We start from the raw sequence: 19,758 nt of genomic DNA on the forward strand, positions 1-19,758 counted from the left end.
ATGTTTTCAGAGACATTTGTTGTAAGTAAGTTAAAATTCGGTTGGAACAGATTTCCAGGGGTCTGAATGACTAAAGGGAGCTGAATATGTGTAACAGCGTGTTTGTGCAGATTTAAAGAGAGATGTTATGGTGCAGCTGCTCCTTTTGACGTCAAATAGTATTGATCTTCACATCACTGTCAGGGTAATGTCGTTTAGGAAATAGCAGACCTAGAAACACACAAACAACACTTGTCATGTGAAGTGATATGTGCATGTGGAATATCCTTTTATAAACATGCGTGCTCTTCAAACAGATTGGATGCTGCTCATGCTAACGTGTTAGAATTCAGAATTGGGCATAAAAGATAGGTTTCATTTATTGATTTACCAGCGTGCAGCAAAATGTGATGAGGAATGTGAACTCCTACCTGGATCGGTGACATGGTCTGGGGTTGGTGACCTATGATTTTGAGTTTTGGTTCTGGACTTATTTTATTTTAGTGTAGGATGATGATTTCTGGTTCCTTAATATGTTATTTTCTGAGGTTTGGGGTTGAGCTTCAGTCTTCTGTTTATGTCCGTTATCCCTGGTTTCTCAGAGTATTACCATCTTTCTGTACATAGAAAGCTTTGTATAGTCCACCCGGTTGTGTTCCTGGTCTTGTTTGTGTGTCTTATATAGTATATATATAGCGTAGTGGTTAGACTACACGCCTTTGGAACAGAGGATCGCAAGTTCGATTCCTGCCTGGGGCGTCTGTATCCAGTAAGGGTCCTAAGGCTAGACCCCCTATGCTAAGCAAGCCTACCGCAGACATGAGCGAGACAGATAAATATGAAGGCATGCCAGCTCGGATGTCGCCCGGATCAACAAGGTCCGCGTCAGGTGTTGAGGAACCAGGGCACCCTGACGAAAAGTGGGCTACTGGAACAAGAAGGCATCGGTGGGCAAGAGACGAAAACAGGGCGTTGTTGGAATGCTACTACGCAAGTAACCCCGGCGGAAGGGGCTACATGAGGGACCTATGGATTCTTCGATACCCAACATCCACAATGACGGCGAAACAACTAGTAGCTCAGTGTTCAAACATTCGAAAGAAGGGACTGCTCTCACAGCTAGAGATTGACGAGGTACAACACAAATGCTACGGCAAGGAGGAGTCAGGACGCCAGGTCAGGGGGGCGATATCATCACCCCCACCCGAGATTGGGTACATAGCCCCAAGTGCGATAGGAGAAGGATCGTTGAGTGCGAGAGGAACTGACCTGAAAAATAGGATCATGGCCAAGCTTGAAACCTGGATCCCCCGTAGCCGGTTACCAAGATTACGTGAAGTACCCTCAGAAGGTCTGCTAGATGATGTTAATGCAGCACTACGGGCAATACCTACAACCACGATTACCCACACTAACAAGCTGATCTACAATACAGCTTGGATGATCAGTGAGATGCTTGGCTACAAGTTGAACAGCGACAAGGGGCAGTACCCTCCATGGAGAAGGAGGCTAGAGGGCAAGATCAAAGTAGCATGGAGGGAGGTTAGCCAACTAACGGAGTTGCAGAAAGGTGCGACAAATAAGGTGCCTAAGAAATACAGCAAAGGTGTACTCTCAGTGGCAAGGGAACAATAAGAGAACAGCACCACCAAGGCTGGAGACGGAGCAATACTGGAAGAGCATATGGGAGAAGGATGCAACCCATAACGGCAATGCTCAGTGGCTAGAGGATCTGAGGGCAGACCACAGCGACCTCCCTGAACAGGGTCCAGTAACCATCACAGTGGCAGATATCCAAGAAAGGGTCTCCAGTATGAAGAGTTGGACAGCACCAGGACCCGACATGGTTCACGCCTACTGGCTGAAGAAGCTGACTGCACTCCACGAGCGTCTGGCAGCACAAATAAACCAGCTGCTAGTTAACGAGAGACACCCGGAATGGCTAACCGAAGGCCGGACGGTCCTGATCCCCAAGGACCCCAAGAAGGGACCGGTCCCCTCCAACTACCGACCAATAACCTGCCTCAGTACTACATGGAAGCTCCTGTCAGGCATCATATCGGCTAAGATGAACAGGCACATGGGTCAATACATGAGCGGGACACAGAAAGGAATTGGCAAGAATACCAGAGGCGCAAAACACCAGCTACTGGTAGACAGAACAATCAGCCGAGACTGCAAGACCAGACTGACCAACCTGTGCACTGCCTGGATTGATTACAAGAAGGCCTATGAGTCAGTGCCCCACAGCTGGATACTGGAATGCCTAGAATTGTACAAGATCAATGGGACCCTAAGAGCCTTCATCAGGAACTCAATGGGGATGTGGCGTACAACACTAGAGGCCAACTCCAAGCCCATAGCACAAGTCACCATCAAGTGCGGGATCTACCAAGGAGATGCTCTGTCCCCACTGCTGTTCTGCATAGGCCTGAACCCCCTCAGTGAGATCATTAACAAGACTGGCTACGGATACCGACTACGGAACAGAGCAGTTGTCAGCCACCTCCTGTACATGGATGACATCAAGCTGTATGCCAAGAGTGAACGAGACATCGATTAACTGATCCACACTACCAGGCTATACAGCAATGACATTGGAATGTCGTTCGGACTGGAGAAGTGTAGCCGGATGGTAACAAAGAGAGGGAAGGTAGTCAGAACTGAGGGGATTGAACTACCAGAAGGCAACATTGCAGACATAGAGGACAGTTACAAGTACCTGGGGATCCCGCAGGCGAATGGGAACCATGAAGAGGCCGCTAGAAAAGCTGCAACCACCAAGTACCTGCAGAGGGTCAGGCAAGTCCTGAGGAGTCAGCTGAATGGTAAGAACAAGATCCGGGCCATCAACACGTACGCCCTGCCCGTGATCAGGTACCCTGCTGGGGTAATAGGCTGGCCAAAGGAGGAGATAGAAGCCACTGACATAAAGACAAGAAAGCTCCTTACCATGCATGGAGGGTTTCACCCCAAGTCCAGCACCCTGAGGCTGTACGCTAAGCGGAAGGAAGGGGGCCGGGGACTGGTGAGTGTCAGCACCACAGTCCAGGATGAGACAACGAACATCCAAGAATACATTGGGAAGATGGCCCCAACTGACCGAGTGCTCAGTGAATACCTCAGGCAGCAGAAACCCAAGAAAGAGGAGGGAGACGAGGAACCATCATGGAAGGACAGGCCCCTGCACGGTATGTACCACCGGCAGATAGAGGAGGTGGCTGATATCCAGAAATCCTACCAGTGGCTGGACAAAGCTGGACTGAAAGACAGCACAGAGGCACTAATCATGGCAGCACAAGAACAAGCTCTGAGTACAAGATCCATAGAGGCTGGGGTCTATCACACCAGGCAAGACCCCAGGTGCAGGCTGTGTAAAGATGCCCCAGAGACAATCCAGCACATAACAGCAGGGTGCAAGATGCTAGCAGGCAAGGCATACATGGAACGCCATAACCAAGTGGCCGGCATAGTGTACAGGAACATCTGTGCCGAGTATAACCTGGAAGTCCCGAGGTCAAAATGGGAGATGCCCCCAAGGGTGGTGGAGAATGACCGAGCTAAGATCCTGTGGGACTTCCAGATACAAACGGACAAAATGGTGGTGGCTAACCAACCGGACATAGTGGTGGTAGACAAACAGAAGAAGACGGCCGTAGTGATCGATGTAGCGGTTCCGAATGACAGCAATATCAGGAAGAAGGAACACGAGAAGCTGGAGAAATACCAAGGGCTCAGAGAAGAGCTCGAGAGGATGTGGAGGGTGAAGGTAACGGTGGTCCCCGTGGTAATCGGAGCACTAGGTGCGGTGACTCCCAAGCTAGGCGAGTGGCTCCAGCAGATCCCGGGAACAACATCGGAGATCTCTGTCCAGAAGAGCGCAGTCCTGGGAACAGCTAAGATACTGCGCAGGACCCTCAAGCTCCCAGGCCTCTGGTAGAGGACCCGAGCTTGAAGGATAAACCGCCCGCAGGGGCGTGCTGGGTGTTTTATATATATATATATATATATATATATATATATATATATATATATATAGAGAGAGAGAGAGAGAGAGAGAGAGAGAGAGAGAGAGATGAAATGAGCTTCAGGTAAGAAGTTATGACCTGCAGTCTCTGGGTCAGATATAAACCAAGTTTAGGTGGAATTTATTTTCGTTGTGCTAATGTCACGACCGGGCGGCCAGACACAGGTAAGTGGACTCAAATGCAGACACCACATGGAGGTATAGTGCAAACTAGCAATTTATTTGGCACTCAAAAATGGCACAAGAAACCAAAATGTTAATCGTGAACTAAGTGCGAGAGGGAAAACAAACCTCTGAACATTGGCTACCTACTAACATAAAGTTTCTGATTATGGTACTAAGAAGCTATAAACACACTGTGATTAGCAAGGGCTAGCAGATAAGCTTTTACCAGGAATGCTGAGAAAGTAAACAAGTCTAGGCTAGACCATCTCCAAAATCATTGTTTAACCAAATAAACAGGAATCACACTGCGTGTGCAGCAGCAAAGCCAAAAGGAAATAGTCTCTTTATCGGGCTGGGCACGTTATTTGGGATTTTCCGGAGCAGGCATACAAGGTACAGGGTCACAGGGTTTCTCTGAGTCACTGTAATGAAAGGAGTGTAGAGTCAATGCGTGCCCCACGCAGCAGTGCAAGAATTGGTGGCAACAAAATACATAGTCTTACTTGTCTGGGTTGACGGCGAGGCTAGGAGGTGTTGTGAAATCTGTTTATGTTGTCCTAGTAAGGCTACCATGAGGGCAGCCACTAGAGGTCGCTAGGAGACCGGTGGTATATGTGTTTTTCCAGAAATTGATGTAGCGACGGACACTGCTGCTACAATTGAATAAAAAGTGGTTCGTGCTTGAGAACCCTGCGTCTTATTGCCTCCGAACATGACATGGTGTCAGAATTGAGGACTTCACGCCGAGTTACACAAAGAAATGGCTAAATTTGGACCTCCGGAGCCGTTCGACTTTACACAGCCGGCAGAGTGGCCGATATGGTGGCAGAGATTCTCCCGTTTTCGAGTGGCGTCCAAGCTAGGGATGGAGAGCGGCGAAGTGCAGGTGAACTCACTTCTTTACTCCATGGGGAGAGATGCCGAACCAATATATGGCTCGTTTGTGTTTCCTGCTGCTACGGAGGCCAGGCCAAGTCCGCAGTTTGAGTATGATCTGGTTATACAAAAGTTCGATGAGCACTTTGTCCCAAAGAGAAACGTTATCCACGACCGCACCTGTTTTCACAAACGGAGCCAGAGGGCCGGGGAGACGGTCGAGGCTTTCGTGCGGAGCCTGTACGAGCTCGCGCAGCACTGCGAGTTCGGCGGCAGTAAAGACGAGCAGATCCGGGATCGTATCGTCATTGGATTAATTGACAAAGATGTTTCACAAAAACTCCAGCTCGAGGCGGACTTAACTTTGGATAGAGCCATTCAACTAGCACGCCAGAGCGAACAAGTCAAACAGCAAAGTGCAGACCGAGTGGAAAACACGGTGAATGAGGTGAAACAGAGGCATTATAACAGCATGAGAAGGAGTTACTACCAACCTCATCAGGTACGTGAGCAACAACATGGTGAGAGTAAACCAAAATGCCAAAGATGCAACAGGGTGCATGACAAAAGAGAAAACTGCCCAGCCCGCAATAAAAGATGCAGAAAGTGCAATAAGTTGGGACACTTTGAAGTTGTATGCAAAACCAAAATGCTAAAAGAGGTCAGGGCTGAGGCTGTAGAGGACTCAGATGAGGATTCATTCTTCATAGGGGAGCTTTTCCTGGGAGCAGTAATTGAGCCAAAAACAACAGTCATTGAGGAGTCAGGCTCAGATGGCAACTGGGACATTGAGCTATTGGTAAATGGCAGTCCAGTTGATTTCAAAATTGATACAGGCGCAGACACCACTGTTATGACAGAAACGACCCTTAATAAGCTACAGCAGAGACCCAAACTTATCCAGTGTAAGCCAACTGTGTACAGCCCTGGTGGAAAAGTCAAGTGCATGGGTAAATTCCTTGCTACTACAGAGTACAAAGGCCAAAAGTACCAGTACTGGATTACAGTTATAAAAGGGCAATATTCAAGTAACCTACTGGGGAAGACAGTGGCAAAGCGCATGGGATTAGTCACTAGAGTTAACAAAATCAGTAGTGACTTAACAGAGGATGTGTTCGGAGAAATTGGCCTGCTGAACTGTGAACCTGTAAAAATCGAGCTGACCGAAGATGCAGTGCCGTACAGTGTAACCACCCCACGCCGGGTGCCTTTTCCTCTCCTCCCAAAAGTGGAAAAGGAAATAAAGCGCATGCTCAAACTTGGCATCATTGAGGAAGTCACCGAGCCAACAGACTGGTGTGCACCAATGGTGCCTGCTCCAAAGCGCAACAAGGATGAGGTCAGGGTGTGTGTGGACTTAAAACGTCTGAATAAGGGAGTAAAGCGTGAACGGTACATCTTGCCCACATTGGATGACATAACTCCTAAGTTAGCAAGGGCTAAAGTTTTCTCCACTTTGGATGCCTCCAGTGGGTTCTGGCAAATACCACTGGATCCCAGCTGCCAAAAACTAACCACGTTCATAACTCCCATGGGCAGGTTTTGCTTCAGACGCCTGCCATTTGGCATAACTTCAGCACCCGAGATCTTCCAGTGGCTCATGAGCACCTTGCTCAAGGGCCTAGAGGGGACTGTCGTCGTGATGGACGACATATTGGTTTTCGGGGCTAACAAAGAGGAACATGACCAACGCTTAGGTGCAGTATTACAGACAATCAAAGCATCAGGACTTAAGCTCAACAGGTCCAAGTGCCACTTTGGAAAGAATGAACTACAGTTCTTCGGTCACATCATCAGTGCGGATGGTGTGAAACCTGATGGTGGCAAGGTGGAGGCTATTGCCAGGATGCCCAGCCCCACCAATGTAGAACAACTCAGGCAGGTACTTGGATTAATAAACTATGTTGGAAAATTCCTGCCAGGCCTGTCCACAGTGCTGCACCCCCTCTCCAATCTACTCAAAAAAGAGACTGTATGGGTGTGGGGTGAGCCTCAGGAGCAAGCATTCAACAAAGCAAAAGCAATGCTCGTGGCTGCACCAGCACTTTGTTATTATGATGCAGGCCGACCAACAGTTGTCAGTGCGGATGCCAGCAGCTATGGCCTGGGTGCTGCACTGTTACAGGACAATGACGGGGAGTTACGGCCTGTTGCCTTTTGTTCTCGCACGCTCACAGACGCAGAGAAAAGATATTCGCAGATCGAAAAAGAGTGTTTAGCATCTGTCTGGGCCTGCGAACGTTTTACCCGCTACATCCAAGGCATGGGTCATGTACGTCTACAAACTGACCATAAGCCCTTGGTGCCTTTGATCAACTCATACGACCTTGATAAAACGCCACTGAGATGTCAGAGATTGCTGATGCGACTGATGCGATTCAATGTCACTGCTGAGCATGTTCCCGGTAAACAGTTAGTGGTGGCGGACGCACTCTCCAGACATCCACTGCACGGATGCTACCCGTCCGAGACAGACAGCCATGTCAAGGCATATGTGAGCAACGTAGTGACAAGCAAACCTATCAAGTCACATAAGTTGGAGGAAATTCGTAGAGCTACACAGAGGGACCCAGAGCTTCAAAAAGCAATCATCTTCATCAGACAAGGGTGGCCTCGGAGAATGGCAAAGAGCTCACCACTCCAAGGCTTTTATGCAGCCAGAAGCCACCTTTCAGAATCAGATGGTCTAGTGCTCTACCACGATCGCATCGTAATTCCCACGGCACTTAGACCCAGTGTCCTTGACCAATTACATGAAGGCCACCAAGGACTAACTAAATGTAGAGAGTGCGCAAGATCAACAGTGTGGTGGCCCAACATTGGACTTCAAATAACACATAAGGTGAGGTCATGCAACTTTTGCAGAAAGCACAAGCCTACACAGCGACGGGAACCTCTCGTGACTACTCCTCTGCCCAATGGCCCCTGGCAAAAGATTGCAGCTGATCTTTGCGAGCTTGAAGGTAAGAACTTTCTTGTCGTTGTTGACTATTTTTCAAGAGACATTGAGATTGCTTCCCTCACTACACCAACCAGCAGACAGGTCATTAACAAGCTTAAACACATGTTCGTTAGATGGGGCATCCCGTTAGAACTGGTCAGTGATAATGGGACGCAGTTCACATCATCAGAGTTCCAAGACTTCAAACTGAGTTATGGCTTCACCCACACTACGTCGAGCCCTCATTACCCCCAGTCAAATGGAGCTGCTGAAAGAGCCGTCCAAACGGCCAAGTACATTCTCAAACAGCCTGACCCCTGCTTAGCCTTAATGAGTTACCGCTCTACACCAATTGCAGCAACCGGTGCAAGCCCAGCTCAACTTATGACAGGACGTCAAATCCGCACCACCGTCCCAGTACTCGAAAAGACATTGCTGCCCAGTCCAGTCAATAGGGACACAGTGTGCCAAAGAGATGCTGCAGCTAAGGACTCTTACAGATTCTACAACCGCAGACATTCAGCTCGTCCACTTCCTGAGCTTCTCCCAGGCCAGGATGTTGTAGTGAAGCTTGACGGGGAAAAGGGGTGGACGACTCCAGCCAAGGTCATCAGTAAGTCTAAGGAGCCGAGATCCTACTTAGTGGAGATGGCGAATGGGAACGTGACTCGCCGCAACAGACGACACCTTCAGCCTGTCCCAGGCACCGCTGATCCTGAGGAGCAGCAGCAGAGCACTGTTCCAGCTACACCGACTACTCCAACTAAATGGTAAAAATGGTAAATGGCCTGTATTTGTATAGCGCTTTTCTAGTCCCTAAGGACCCCAAAGCGCTTTACACAACCTGTCATCCACCCATTCACACACACATTCACACACTGGTGGGTGTGCCGCCCCCACTAAAGGGGCGGCTGCTTCCCAAGAACCACCAGTAAGGCAGACGTCGCCAATCCCTGTCCCGGGGTCTCCTCTCCGCCCTACCATACCTGTGAGAGTGACTTCCAGGGGGCGGGAAATTAAAGTACCTCTCAGATTCAGAGACTGAGGACTATCTCCTTTCTATGTTCTAAGGGCAGAATAATCCCTTATCAGGACTGAGGGTAGTCTATCCCCGTGATGTCCTGCGTTCTGACAACACTGTTTTATGTTTAAAGTACCTTTGTTAAAAGGGGAGATGTTGTGAAATCTGTTTATGTTGTCCTAGTAAGGCTACCATGAGGGCAGCCACTAGAGGTCGCCAGGAGACCGGTGGTATATGTGTTTTTCCAGAAATTGATGTAGCGACGGACACTGCTGCTACAATTGAATAAAAAGTGGTTCGTGCTTGAGAACCCTGCGTCTTATTGCCTCCGAACATGACAGGAGGGGATTAATGGTCCGAGTGAGGCTAATAGTGATGGGTCGTTCGCGAACGAAATGGCTCTTAGAGCCGGGTCTTTGACGTGAACGACGCGAGCCGGCTCCTTATTGCGAGCTGTTGCGTGGGTTATATATTTTTTTCTCTTTCTCTCAGCCTCTCTCTCTCGCACTTTTTTCTGCTTCACTCAGCACGCAGCATTGTGCTTTACGCTGGGCAGAGGGGGGGGGGGGAGTTACACTCAGTAGCACAGGAACAGAGCCAGAGGGAGAGAAAGAGAGCCAGGGACAACAACACAGTGTTGCCAATTTAGCGACTTAGTCGCTATATTTAGCGACTTTTTGTTTTAGAAAAAAGACATGAAAGCGCGTATCGCTTTTACTCTCAACAAGCAGCGGCTCTTTTTAGTGAGCTGAACCGAAAGAGCCAGATCTCTAAAAAGAGCCGGAAATCCCATCACTAGAGGCTAAAACCAGTTCGTGTACACTCACTGTGAAGTGTAGGGCAGGGAGGCAGGCAGGTGAATAGCGCCGAGAATAGTAGCAGGCCAGCGACGGGTTGAGCGAGTTGAGTGGTTACAGGCAGCAAGATCCAATCCACTGTGAAGCTGCAGAGGTAATTAGACAGGGTTAGCGAGACAAAAACAGCAAAACACAGTTTACCGAGCACAAATAAATACTTTTCTTTCTTATTCTCATTTAAAATTTCTAGCTTTTAACAAATAATTATCCGAATCTTACAACCAAAGTTTTCATCTGATGTCAAATTTATAGAAATCCATTATTGTACATAGTAAGTTTTTTTCAGGGTCCCAACATAATTTCTTCAGAAGAAAGTACTGTACATGATGCCAGTATTTTCCCACATTTTCTAGATACTGTACTAGTACTTTGTGTAAAATGCCATCAAAAAGTCAGTTAAGTTTTATTCTTTCTCACCCGTCTTTCTGTCTCCTTTCACTTTTAAAAGGTTGCCATGTTAGAAAAAATATTTTGCCCTGCCATGCTGTTTATTGATGTGGTAAATAAATAGTTTATGAAAATACCACTAAATCTGTCATTTATTATTTTTAATATTCAGTAATGATCATGTCTCACCTCTAGTCTTCTCTGTCTTAATTTCAGGTTTCCACCATATGTTGTAGATAGTTCAGGAAGTTAACTCAACCAAGCAGTCTTTGGGTTTCGGCTAAGTACTGTTTAGAATACCAGAATAGGGAGGATGGTGTAGGTTTAAGTTTATTAGATTGATACATATATACCAACAAGACAGTGTACATCACTGTCACAACGACATTTGTTTTCATTCAAAGGCTTTATGGTTTTTCCTATAATACCTGGTTGGCTGGTCTCTAGTCAAAATGCCCGGGCTGATTTTTTTGTCCCAGTCCAGCCCTGGTCCCTCCTGCGATGGACCAAAAAATCAGTCAGACTCTGCCATTAGGTAAAGCCAAGCCAATGTAAATTGACTTGTTCAAGTTTATGACATTACAAATATGGCAGAGACTTAATCCTTGAACATTGACAGGCCTTAATATGGAAATAATAAAATAAATAAAAAATATGAAGCTGTATTTTAAAAAATACCCAGCCCATTCTGAACTTAGGATGACACTGTCCCGTGTAATGAGAAAGTTTACACAGTTTCTCACCTCGTTTTCCTGTTATGTAGAACTGAGTGTTTAAATAGCTACGTTACTACAGTTCAGGACAATCAGTGTCCTGAAATCATAGTAGGAGTATGGCACTGCTTTAAACACATCCTCCTGAGCTGCCCTGAGGTGTGAAATGGCAAATTTGGTCTTTTGCATTTTCAAAGCCCTCTCCTTCTCAGTGTGTTCCTGCTGCTTGACTGCTGCAAAATGCATCTGTGCATGTATATTTTATATGTATATGTGTTTGACAGCATGTATTTGTTGAAGCCAATGAGAATAGGCACTTCACTGTGTGTGAGTGAGCTCCTTGCATCTATGTGCATGAATATCTGCATCTGACCATTTCTTTTATGTTGTGTTTGCATGAAAATAAATACAGTTGGGTAAAAAAACCTCTCATCCAGGGTTGGAAGTCGTTGTCATTTCAGTGTTACACCAGGTAAAAATTCTGTAAAGCTCTAACCCTAGATTGATCACCACTTACCTGATGTCAGCATGTTTTCCTAAGAAGACGACTGTGCTGTTGGATTGTTATTAGATTCTAAAAAATTTAATGAGATGACTGTATATCATTATAACCAGTCTGAGTGATGCAGTCACTGCTTGCAAGAAGAAATCCTTTGAATTTTGCTTCACGTTGACTCTTTCAGAAAGGTTTGTGATGTAATCACAGCAAGTGTATGTTTTTGTTGGTGTTGTGCTGAATTGTTAATCTGGCAAAGTGAAAATGAACTTTTGGGATTCATAAATTGAAGAAAGTGCTTTAATGTTTCTGAAAATGTCTGAAGTGATTATTTGTCAGAAACACCCATGTTTGAGTACCATTCCTAAAATAACACAAGAAAAAACAAATCCCATCACTCGTTCATCTTTGATGTGAAAAAATTAGACTTTTTTCCCTCTGTGCATTTTTAATAGATCAACAATCTTATGGCTCTTTGATGCTATATTTAGAACAGTTATGCGGGGTCCTTTCAAGACTCCACTTCCTGCTGAATATTGCAATTAAAAATTACCCCCTACCTTTAAACACACCTGCTTATTGACTTGTATCTTTAAACGTGGCTCTCAACCCCCAACCGTCCTCACTATTCACAGTCACACAAATGAGAGAGTTGAATAAAGATGGTAATGTTGTGTCCCAATTATACACTACAGGATTGGAAATATAGGTACAAATATAAGAAAAACCACATACAATATACCCTGCATCTCACCTTGATAAGTGCTGGGATATGTTATAGCACTGTTTGCCCAACTTTTGGAGCACCGATTTTCACATTTGAAAAATACCACCAAACAAAAATGTCACAAAAAAGCATATTGATAATTTCCCCCTGCGCACCAGGCATAGGTTGGTTCGGTTTGTCCCCAGTAGGGATGGGTATCGTTTAGGTTTTATCCGATACCGGTGCCAAATCGGTACTTTTGAAACGGTGCCGGTGCTCAAACGGTGCTCAAACCGGTGCTTAAAGAATGGAGAACACAAAATTGGTCCAACAACCTCTCATGTTCAGCTGTTTTTTTGTAAAAATATAACAATGTTAGCCTTTTCTGCAGCTATGGGGCATATATGGTATCACTCTTGGCTGGAAGCAGTGCTTAAACAATGGAAAAAACACAAACTTTGTCCAAAAACCTCTCATGTTCAGCTGTTTCCCTCTTTTTCTTTGGTCATTTTAGCCTTTTTGGCCAGGGTGAAGGGAGTATCTGCCATCAAACAAGAAGACAGCCGCATGTAACTATGATGATGTTTGCTAGTTGACCTTAGGGGATGTTGCTAACTCCGGGTCCGATAACAGGCACCACACCCGCAGCAGATGTGCTCGGTGTGAGGTCTCACAGCAAGCTATCAAATACGGCGCATTTTTCGGCTTTTTAAAAAAACGCTATGCGTCGCCAGGTGTTTCATCAGATTTGAGGTGTTACCTCCTTTGACAGTATCAGCTTAAAGCACTTGTTGCAGGCTGCTGAGTTTGCATCTTTTGCTGTGAAGTACAGCCAGACTTTTGACCGCTTCGCCATGGGCATTTTTAATCTGTAGCTCTGCTCTAAAAGAACGTACGTACCTGGACCCGCCTACTATCCTCGGAAACGTAAAATGATTGGCTAGAAGTGTATCACAGCTCAGGAAAAAAAAGCACCGAAATAAAGCACCGAAATGTGCGCTGCTTTTCGGTCTGGTTACTGCCGTTTATGTCAGAACTGGTGCCATGATGGCACCGGACACCGGTACCCATCCCTAGTCCCCAGTATACCTTTTTAGCTTTTTGCTCACCACTACTCATGCTAGGGCCTTTATCTGGGTTGGAATTTTCTCCAGGACGCAAATCACACTGACTGCTTGTTCTTTTCAGATATTTATCTATTGCTATTAAGTGCTGCCTCGTCTCACAGCATGACTATTATGTAAATTCTTCTTCGTCTTCTTCTGTTTTACTGCCAGTTGGCAACCCATTTAATTAGAGTGGGTAATTGTACTGCCCTCTAGTGGAAAAGAATGTAATTGTTCTTCTCATTACTCACGTTGATAGCTTAGAGCAGGGGTGCCCAATCCCAGTCCTCGAGATCTACTATCCTGCAGCTTTTAGATGCATCCGTACTCCAACACAGCTGAATCAAATGGTGTGATTACCTCTTCAGCATGCCATCAAGTTTGGCAAAGGCCTGATAACAAGCCATTCAGTTGATTCAGGTGTGTCAGAAGAAGGATGCGTCTAAAAGCTGCAGGACGGTAGCTCTGGTAGCTCTGACTGGTGTCCAGCCACCTCCCGTGCCTGTCCCAGCGCCCAGGCTGAGGGCAGCCAGAACCCAGCCAGAACTCCCTAGCGGCTTGGAAGAGCTAACCAGTTCACCTGCTACCTCACCACTTCATCCACCTCCTGACCCAGCCTTTCACGCCCTCGCACTATCCCTAGTTAGATTAGCTGAACTGTCCCCTGCCCAGGCACCAGCCTTACTAGCCCAAGCTGTAGCCTTATCTCCATCACTAGCTCAGTCTGTAGCTCAACCATTAGCCACGCCAACCTCAGCTCCGTCGTCAGCCTCGCCTACCTCTGTTCATCCCTTAGCATCTCCACTCCAGTCAGTTCCCTCACCTGCTGTTCAGCTTCCACTCCAGTCCCCTGTAGTCCAGTCTCCTGCCCTTCAGTCCCCTGTAGTCCAGTCCGCTCCTGCCCTCCAGTCCCCTGTAGTCCAGTCCGCTCCTGTCCTCCAGTCCCCTGTAGTCCAGTCTGCTCCTGTCCTCCAGTCAGTAGTCCAGTCGCCTCCTGTCCTCCAGTCAGTAGTCCAGTCGCCCGTCCACCATCCTGTTCAGTTCCCGGACCTGCAGCCACAGCACCCAGAGCCAGCTGTGAGCTACCCTGCTTCTCAGCCAGGGGTTTCCGCACCCGCTGGCCCGGCCGCTCCTCAGCCAGGGGTTTCCGCACCCGCTGGCCCGGCCACTTCCCTGCCAGAGGTCCCCGCACCTGCTGGTTCTGTCCTGTGTGTGCCAGGGGCTCCAGTGCCCACTGGTTCTGAGATCGTTTTCGCTGGAGGGCCCGAGGAGCCCGTCCAGCCTCATGCCTCGTCAGCTGGAGGGCCCGAGGAGCCCGTCCAGCAACCTTCCTCGTCAGCTGGGTGTTCAGGAGAACCGCACCAGCCTCATGCCTCGTCAGCTGGAGGGCCCGAGGAGCCCGTTCAGCCTCCTGTCTCCGCTGGAGGGTCCGAGGGGCACGTTCAGCCTCCCGTCTCCGCTGGAGGGTCCGAGGGGCCCGTTCAGCCTCCCATCTCCGCTGGAGGGTCCGAGGGGCCCGCTCAGCCTCCCGCCACGTCAGCTGGAGGGTCCGAGGGGCCCGTCCAGCCTCCTACCACGTCAGCTGGAGGGCCCGAGGAGCCCGTCCAGCCACCACCTGCGGCTGCCTCGCTGTCACCTAGCTCTGCTTCTGCTTCGCCTGGTCCAGCTTCAGCCTGTGCCTCGCCTGGTCCAGCCTCTGCTTCTGCCTCGCCTGGTCCAGCCTCTGCTTCTGCTACGCCTGGTCCAGCCTCTGCTTCTGCTTCGCCTGGTCCGGCCTCAGACTCTGCCTCTGCTTCTGCTTCGCCTGGTCCAGCCTCAGACTCTGCCTCAGCCTCTGCTTCGCCTGGTCCGGCCTCAGACTCTGCCTCTGCTTCTGCTTCGCCTGGTCCGGCCTCAGACTCTGCCTCGGCCTCTGCTTCGCCTGGTCCGGCCTCAGATTCAGCTTCGGCTTCTGCTTTGCCTGGCCCTACAGCTGCTCCTCAGTCTCCGCCGGCTCCCGCGCCGCCTTCTGCAGCTGCTCCTTGGCCGCCTTCTCCTCGTCACCGGCGTGGTCGACCACCGCACCGGCTCAGTGGCCGCCGCCGTCTTCCTCGCTGCCGCCCACCGGATTGACTTCAGCGTCTCTGCCGGCCGCGTGGCCGCCCACCTGAACTGTATGGGCTCAGCCACTGGCCGCGTGGCCGCCCACCTGAACTGTATGGGCTCAGCCACTGGCCGCGTGGCCGCCCACCTGAACTGTATGGGCTCAGCCACTGGCCGCGTGGCCGCCCACCTGAACTGGCTCTGTGTGGACTCCGTCCCTCCGTCCTGGGCCCCCTCCGCCCGCCCTGTTCTGTTTTTTTTTCTTTTGGCCGTCGGGTGCCGGCCTTTGGGGGGGGGGGGGGGTACTGTCAGGGTTCCTGGGTCGTTGACCCAGTGTTTTCTGTTTTGTCATGTTCAGTTTATTTTCACATCTGTGTTTTCTGTGCCAGCATACCGCCTGCGTATTGTGTTCCAGTTATTTCCATGTATCATTAGTCAGACTAAGTTCAGCTGCGTACTCACCGGTTTCTAATCATTCATCACCCAGCGTGTATTTAAGTCCTCAGTTCCATCCGATCCTTGCCGTGTCATTGATGTACGTCTGATGTTAGTGTCGTCTGTATGTTCAGTTAGCCAGCCAGTCCTTTGTTCATTCATTCATTCATTCATTCAGCCAGCCAGCCAGCCATTTCCTCCCTCTGTACTGTTTGCTCACTCCTTCGGCAATAAACATCCACCTTCACCTACCTGCCTGTGAGTCCAGCGATTGGGTCCTCCTTCTCTCGTCCATGACACTACTCCTGACACCCGGCAGATGCAGTCCAGCATTCCCACATCATAACAGTTTACTGCGTGTACCTATCTCGAGTGTTTTTGTGTTTTTGGTTTTGTTGTTCTTAAAGCCCTAAGATGCCACCCAACAATAAGCATTTACAGGATTTTTATTTTTTTTTACCACATCAAAGATTTGCAGAACGCTCCAGGAATATTTTCACTTTTTTCATTTGAACACATCTAAGTAAAACACAGCATGGGCAACCAGTTGCAATTAGCCAAGCAGGTACTATAGAGGTTAAACTTGGGAGAAATTTACCTGTTGCTTGCAAAAAAAGCAAAGTGGTGTTTATTGCTATTGTCATCACCTAGATATTGATTTGGATGTGAAGATTGCCCCTGGGTTCCCCAGTGTTCGTCCTCACTTTCATTTCGCTCATCCGTTTTTATTGAGTTTGCGTCACTTTTCTTGTCTGAGACCTCCTCCTTGTGATATTGGCTCCTCTGTCATCTCCACCTGCGTGATAAGCCAGTACGTTTAACAGTCATCCTGATTGGGAGAATCCACGGTGGGCGGGAGCAGCTGGCATGCTCTCTCAGTATGTGATGGATGTGTTTTGGAAGTGTGTGTGCCCCAGAAGTTTTAGAGCAGTAATTTGGTGTAATTACTCGATAGCTTTTTGGTATGGGCCAGAGGAGGAGAGGGCAAATGCAGCCGAGACCTTCATTATAGGAGACCAATGGTCAGACTGTGGGACAATAGGACTGTTATTTTTTACCCTTACGCCTCCCTTTTCAGCAGAAAATAGCCTGCTGGACAGCTGGTGACAAACTGCCCTCTTACAATCCATTAAGGATTGTACCTGGAGCCTGGGAGAGGCTTGAGATACAACACCACTCACCTCTTCATCCTTTTATTCTGAGCTACAGCTTCTCATCTGTTGCCCTCTCTTTATCCCTCTCTGATTCCTGACTAACTGCTGTAGTGGTTGGCAGGCAGCACAGGCTGTACCACATTAGACAGAAAGGTAAAAGGTGAGTACATGCAAGTGTTCAGAGGGTGTATAGATGTGTCGAAGCTGCTGTCTCAGTGCAAAAGTTGATCACTGTTGTCAAAACAAATTATTAAAGATGATCACATCACAAATTAGTAATTGTGACCAGAAACCGGCCTGAACGAAACAGCCAGTGCTAGAGACAGGAAGGTCATGAGTGTAAGTACCAGCTTACAGCAGATAAAAGCTTGCCTGACCTCTTTTGGTTCTACAAAAAATAAGATTATGACCTGATTTTCGTGATTTGCCTTAGTTGAAACAAAAGAAGACTGCAATGCTTTAGTGATCTGAATGTCACACTAGTGCTCAGAATCAAAAATCTACAATATAACATGCTTCTCTTTTAAATAGACTAGACATTAGAAAATATTGCAGGTACTGCACACCAGTACATCTGTGCAATGACTGAGGACAAATACACACCCACCTTTAGTTATGCCGGCCAAGGGAATTATGTTTTTTGTAGGATTTGCGTTCGTGTATGCATGTCATGTTTTCTGTCTATGAACACAATGAATTATGATAACACTTTATAGGAGTGTGGACTGTAGTATTTTAATCATTCATAAAATTTTGGTTTATATCCACCAAGATCTTCAAGGTCAACTTAATTATTTTTTATAGAATCAACATAAAGCCTTATAACTTAGAAACTGTGATTCTTACAAGTTTGGTGTGTACTGTGATCATATAGAAAGTATTGCGTGAAGAATTAAAATATGATTTCACTCTTGACTTTCACTCTTCAAGGTCAACAGGTTCAGAATCAGAATCAGAATCAGAATACTTTATTGATCCCTGGGGGAAATTATTTTTTGTTACAGTGCTCCATTTTAAACCAACATTAAGACAAGACAGACAATACGCTAACTAAGAATAGTACAATATATACATATATATACATACATACATACATAAGTCACTTATAAATAAATATTTGGAAAAGAAACATGTGTAGTTGTAGCAGCAAACAGTGTGTTAAGTGGATGCGTTGTACAGGGAGATGGCCACAGGCAGGAATGATTTCCTGTGTCGTTCAGTGGTGCTTTTCGGTAATCTCAGTCTCTCACTGAACGAGCTCCTGTGACTGACCAACATGTCATGGAGTGGGTGGGAGGTGTTATCCAACATTGTCTTTATCTTGGACAGCATCCGCCTCTCCGACACCACCTTGAGGGAGTCCAGCTCCATCCCCACAACATTGCTGGCCTTACGGATCAGTTTATTAAGTCTGTTGGCATCTGCGACCCTCAGCCTGCTCCCCCAGCATGCAACAGCATAGAGGATCGCACTGGCCACAACAGACTCATAGAAAATCCTCAGCATTTTCTGGCAGATGTTGAAGGACCTCAGTCGCCTCAAAAAATAGAGACGACTCTGGCCCTTCCTGTAAAGTGCTGTGGTGTTTTTAGCCCAGTCCAGTTTATTGTCAATGTGTACTCCAAGGTATTTATAGTCCTCCACAATGTCAACACTGACCCCCTGGATTGAAACAGGGGTCAAGTGTTTCCTGGTCTTCCTGAAGTCCACGATCAGTTCCTTGGTCTTTGCCACGTTGAGCTGCAGATGATTCTGCTCACACCACGTGACAAAGGAGTCGACCACAGCCCGGTACTCTGTCTCATCATCCCTGCTGATGCATCCAACCACCGCAGAGTCATCAGAAAACTTCTGAAGATGGCAGGTCTCTGTGCAGTGGCTGAAGTCTGTGGTGTAGAGGGTGAAGAGGAAGGGGGAGAGGACAGTCCCCTGTGGTGCCCCTGTGTTGCTAATCACCTTGTCAGACACACACTGTGGGAGACGTACATATTGTGGTCTTCCTGTCAGGTAATCAACAATCCAGGACACCAGAGAAGCATCCACCTGCATCGCTGCTAACTTATCACCCAGGAGGGTCGGCCTGATGGTGTTGAAAGCACTGGAAAAGTCAAAAAACATGACCCTCACAGTGCTCGCCGGCTGGTCCAGATGGGTGTAGACACGATTGAGCAGGTAGATGATGGCGTCCTCTGTTCCAAGACGAGGCTGATAAGCGAACTGAAGGGGATCCAGATGTGGTCTTACTATGGGTCGCAGCTGGTCCAGGATGAGCCTTTCCAGGGTCTTCATGATGTGGGAGGTCAGTGCCACGGGCCTGTAATCCTGGGGGCCACTGGGACGAGGCGTCTTTGGTACAGGGACGAGGCATGATGTCTTCCACATCACCGGGACCCTCTGCAGACTCAGACTCAGCATAAACAGTTTATGAAAGACTCCACACAGCTGGGGGGCACAGGTCTTGAGGACAAGGGGACTCACTCCGTCTGGTCCAGCAGACTTGCCTGAGTGAAGTCTCCTCATTTGCATCTCAACCTGGTATTGAGTGAAGGTGATGGGTGGGGGAGGGGTGTCAGGAATCTCACAGGAGGCAACATGTGAAGAGAGAGGCTGGCACAGTGGTGTGGCTCTGGATTCCAGGCTGACTGCAGGTGAGGTTGTGGGGGTGGGAGCAGACACTGTGGTGTCGAATCTATTGAAAAACAGATTCAACTCGTCGGCTCTATTCTCACCTCCCTCAGCTCCCCTGCTGTTGGTTGGCCTGAATCCAGTGATGGTCTTCATGCCCCTCCACACCTCTCTCATGCTGTTCTGCT

General features: G+C 48.0%; 2 protein-coding genes across 3 annotated transcripts in view; both read left to right on the forward strand.

The window, feature by feature from the left end:
* The window catches only part of ptchd4 (patched domain containing 4), a 73,545-nt gene that overhangs the window by 41,709 nt on the left and 12,078 nt on the right, over positions 1-19,758 (forward strand). The gene's annotated exons all lie outside the window — the stretch shown is intronic.
* On the forward strand, positions 4,255-9,373 carry LOC113037323 (uncharacterized protein K02A2.6-like). The gene is made up of 2 exons (XM_026194278.1): positions 4,255-8,755; positions 8,892-9,373. The coding sequence occupies exons 1-2, from the start codon at positions 4,932-4,934 to the stop codon at positions 9,031-9,033; spliced, it is 3,966 nt and encodes a 1,321-aa protein (XP_026050063.1). The 5' UTR covers positions 4,255-4,931; the 3' UTR covers positions 9,034-9,373.

The sequence above is a fragment of the Astatotilapia calliptera genome, chromosome 15 (genome assembly GCF_900246225.1).
Source record: "Astatotilapia calliptera chromosome 15, fAstCal1.2, whole genome shotgun sequence".
NCBI lineage: Eukaryota > Metazoa > Chordata > Actinopteri > Cichliformes > Cichlidae > Astatotilapia > Astatotilapia calliptera.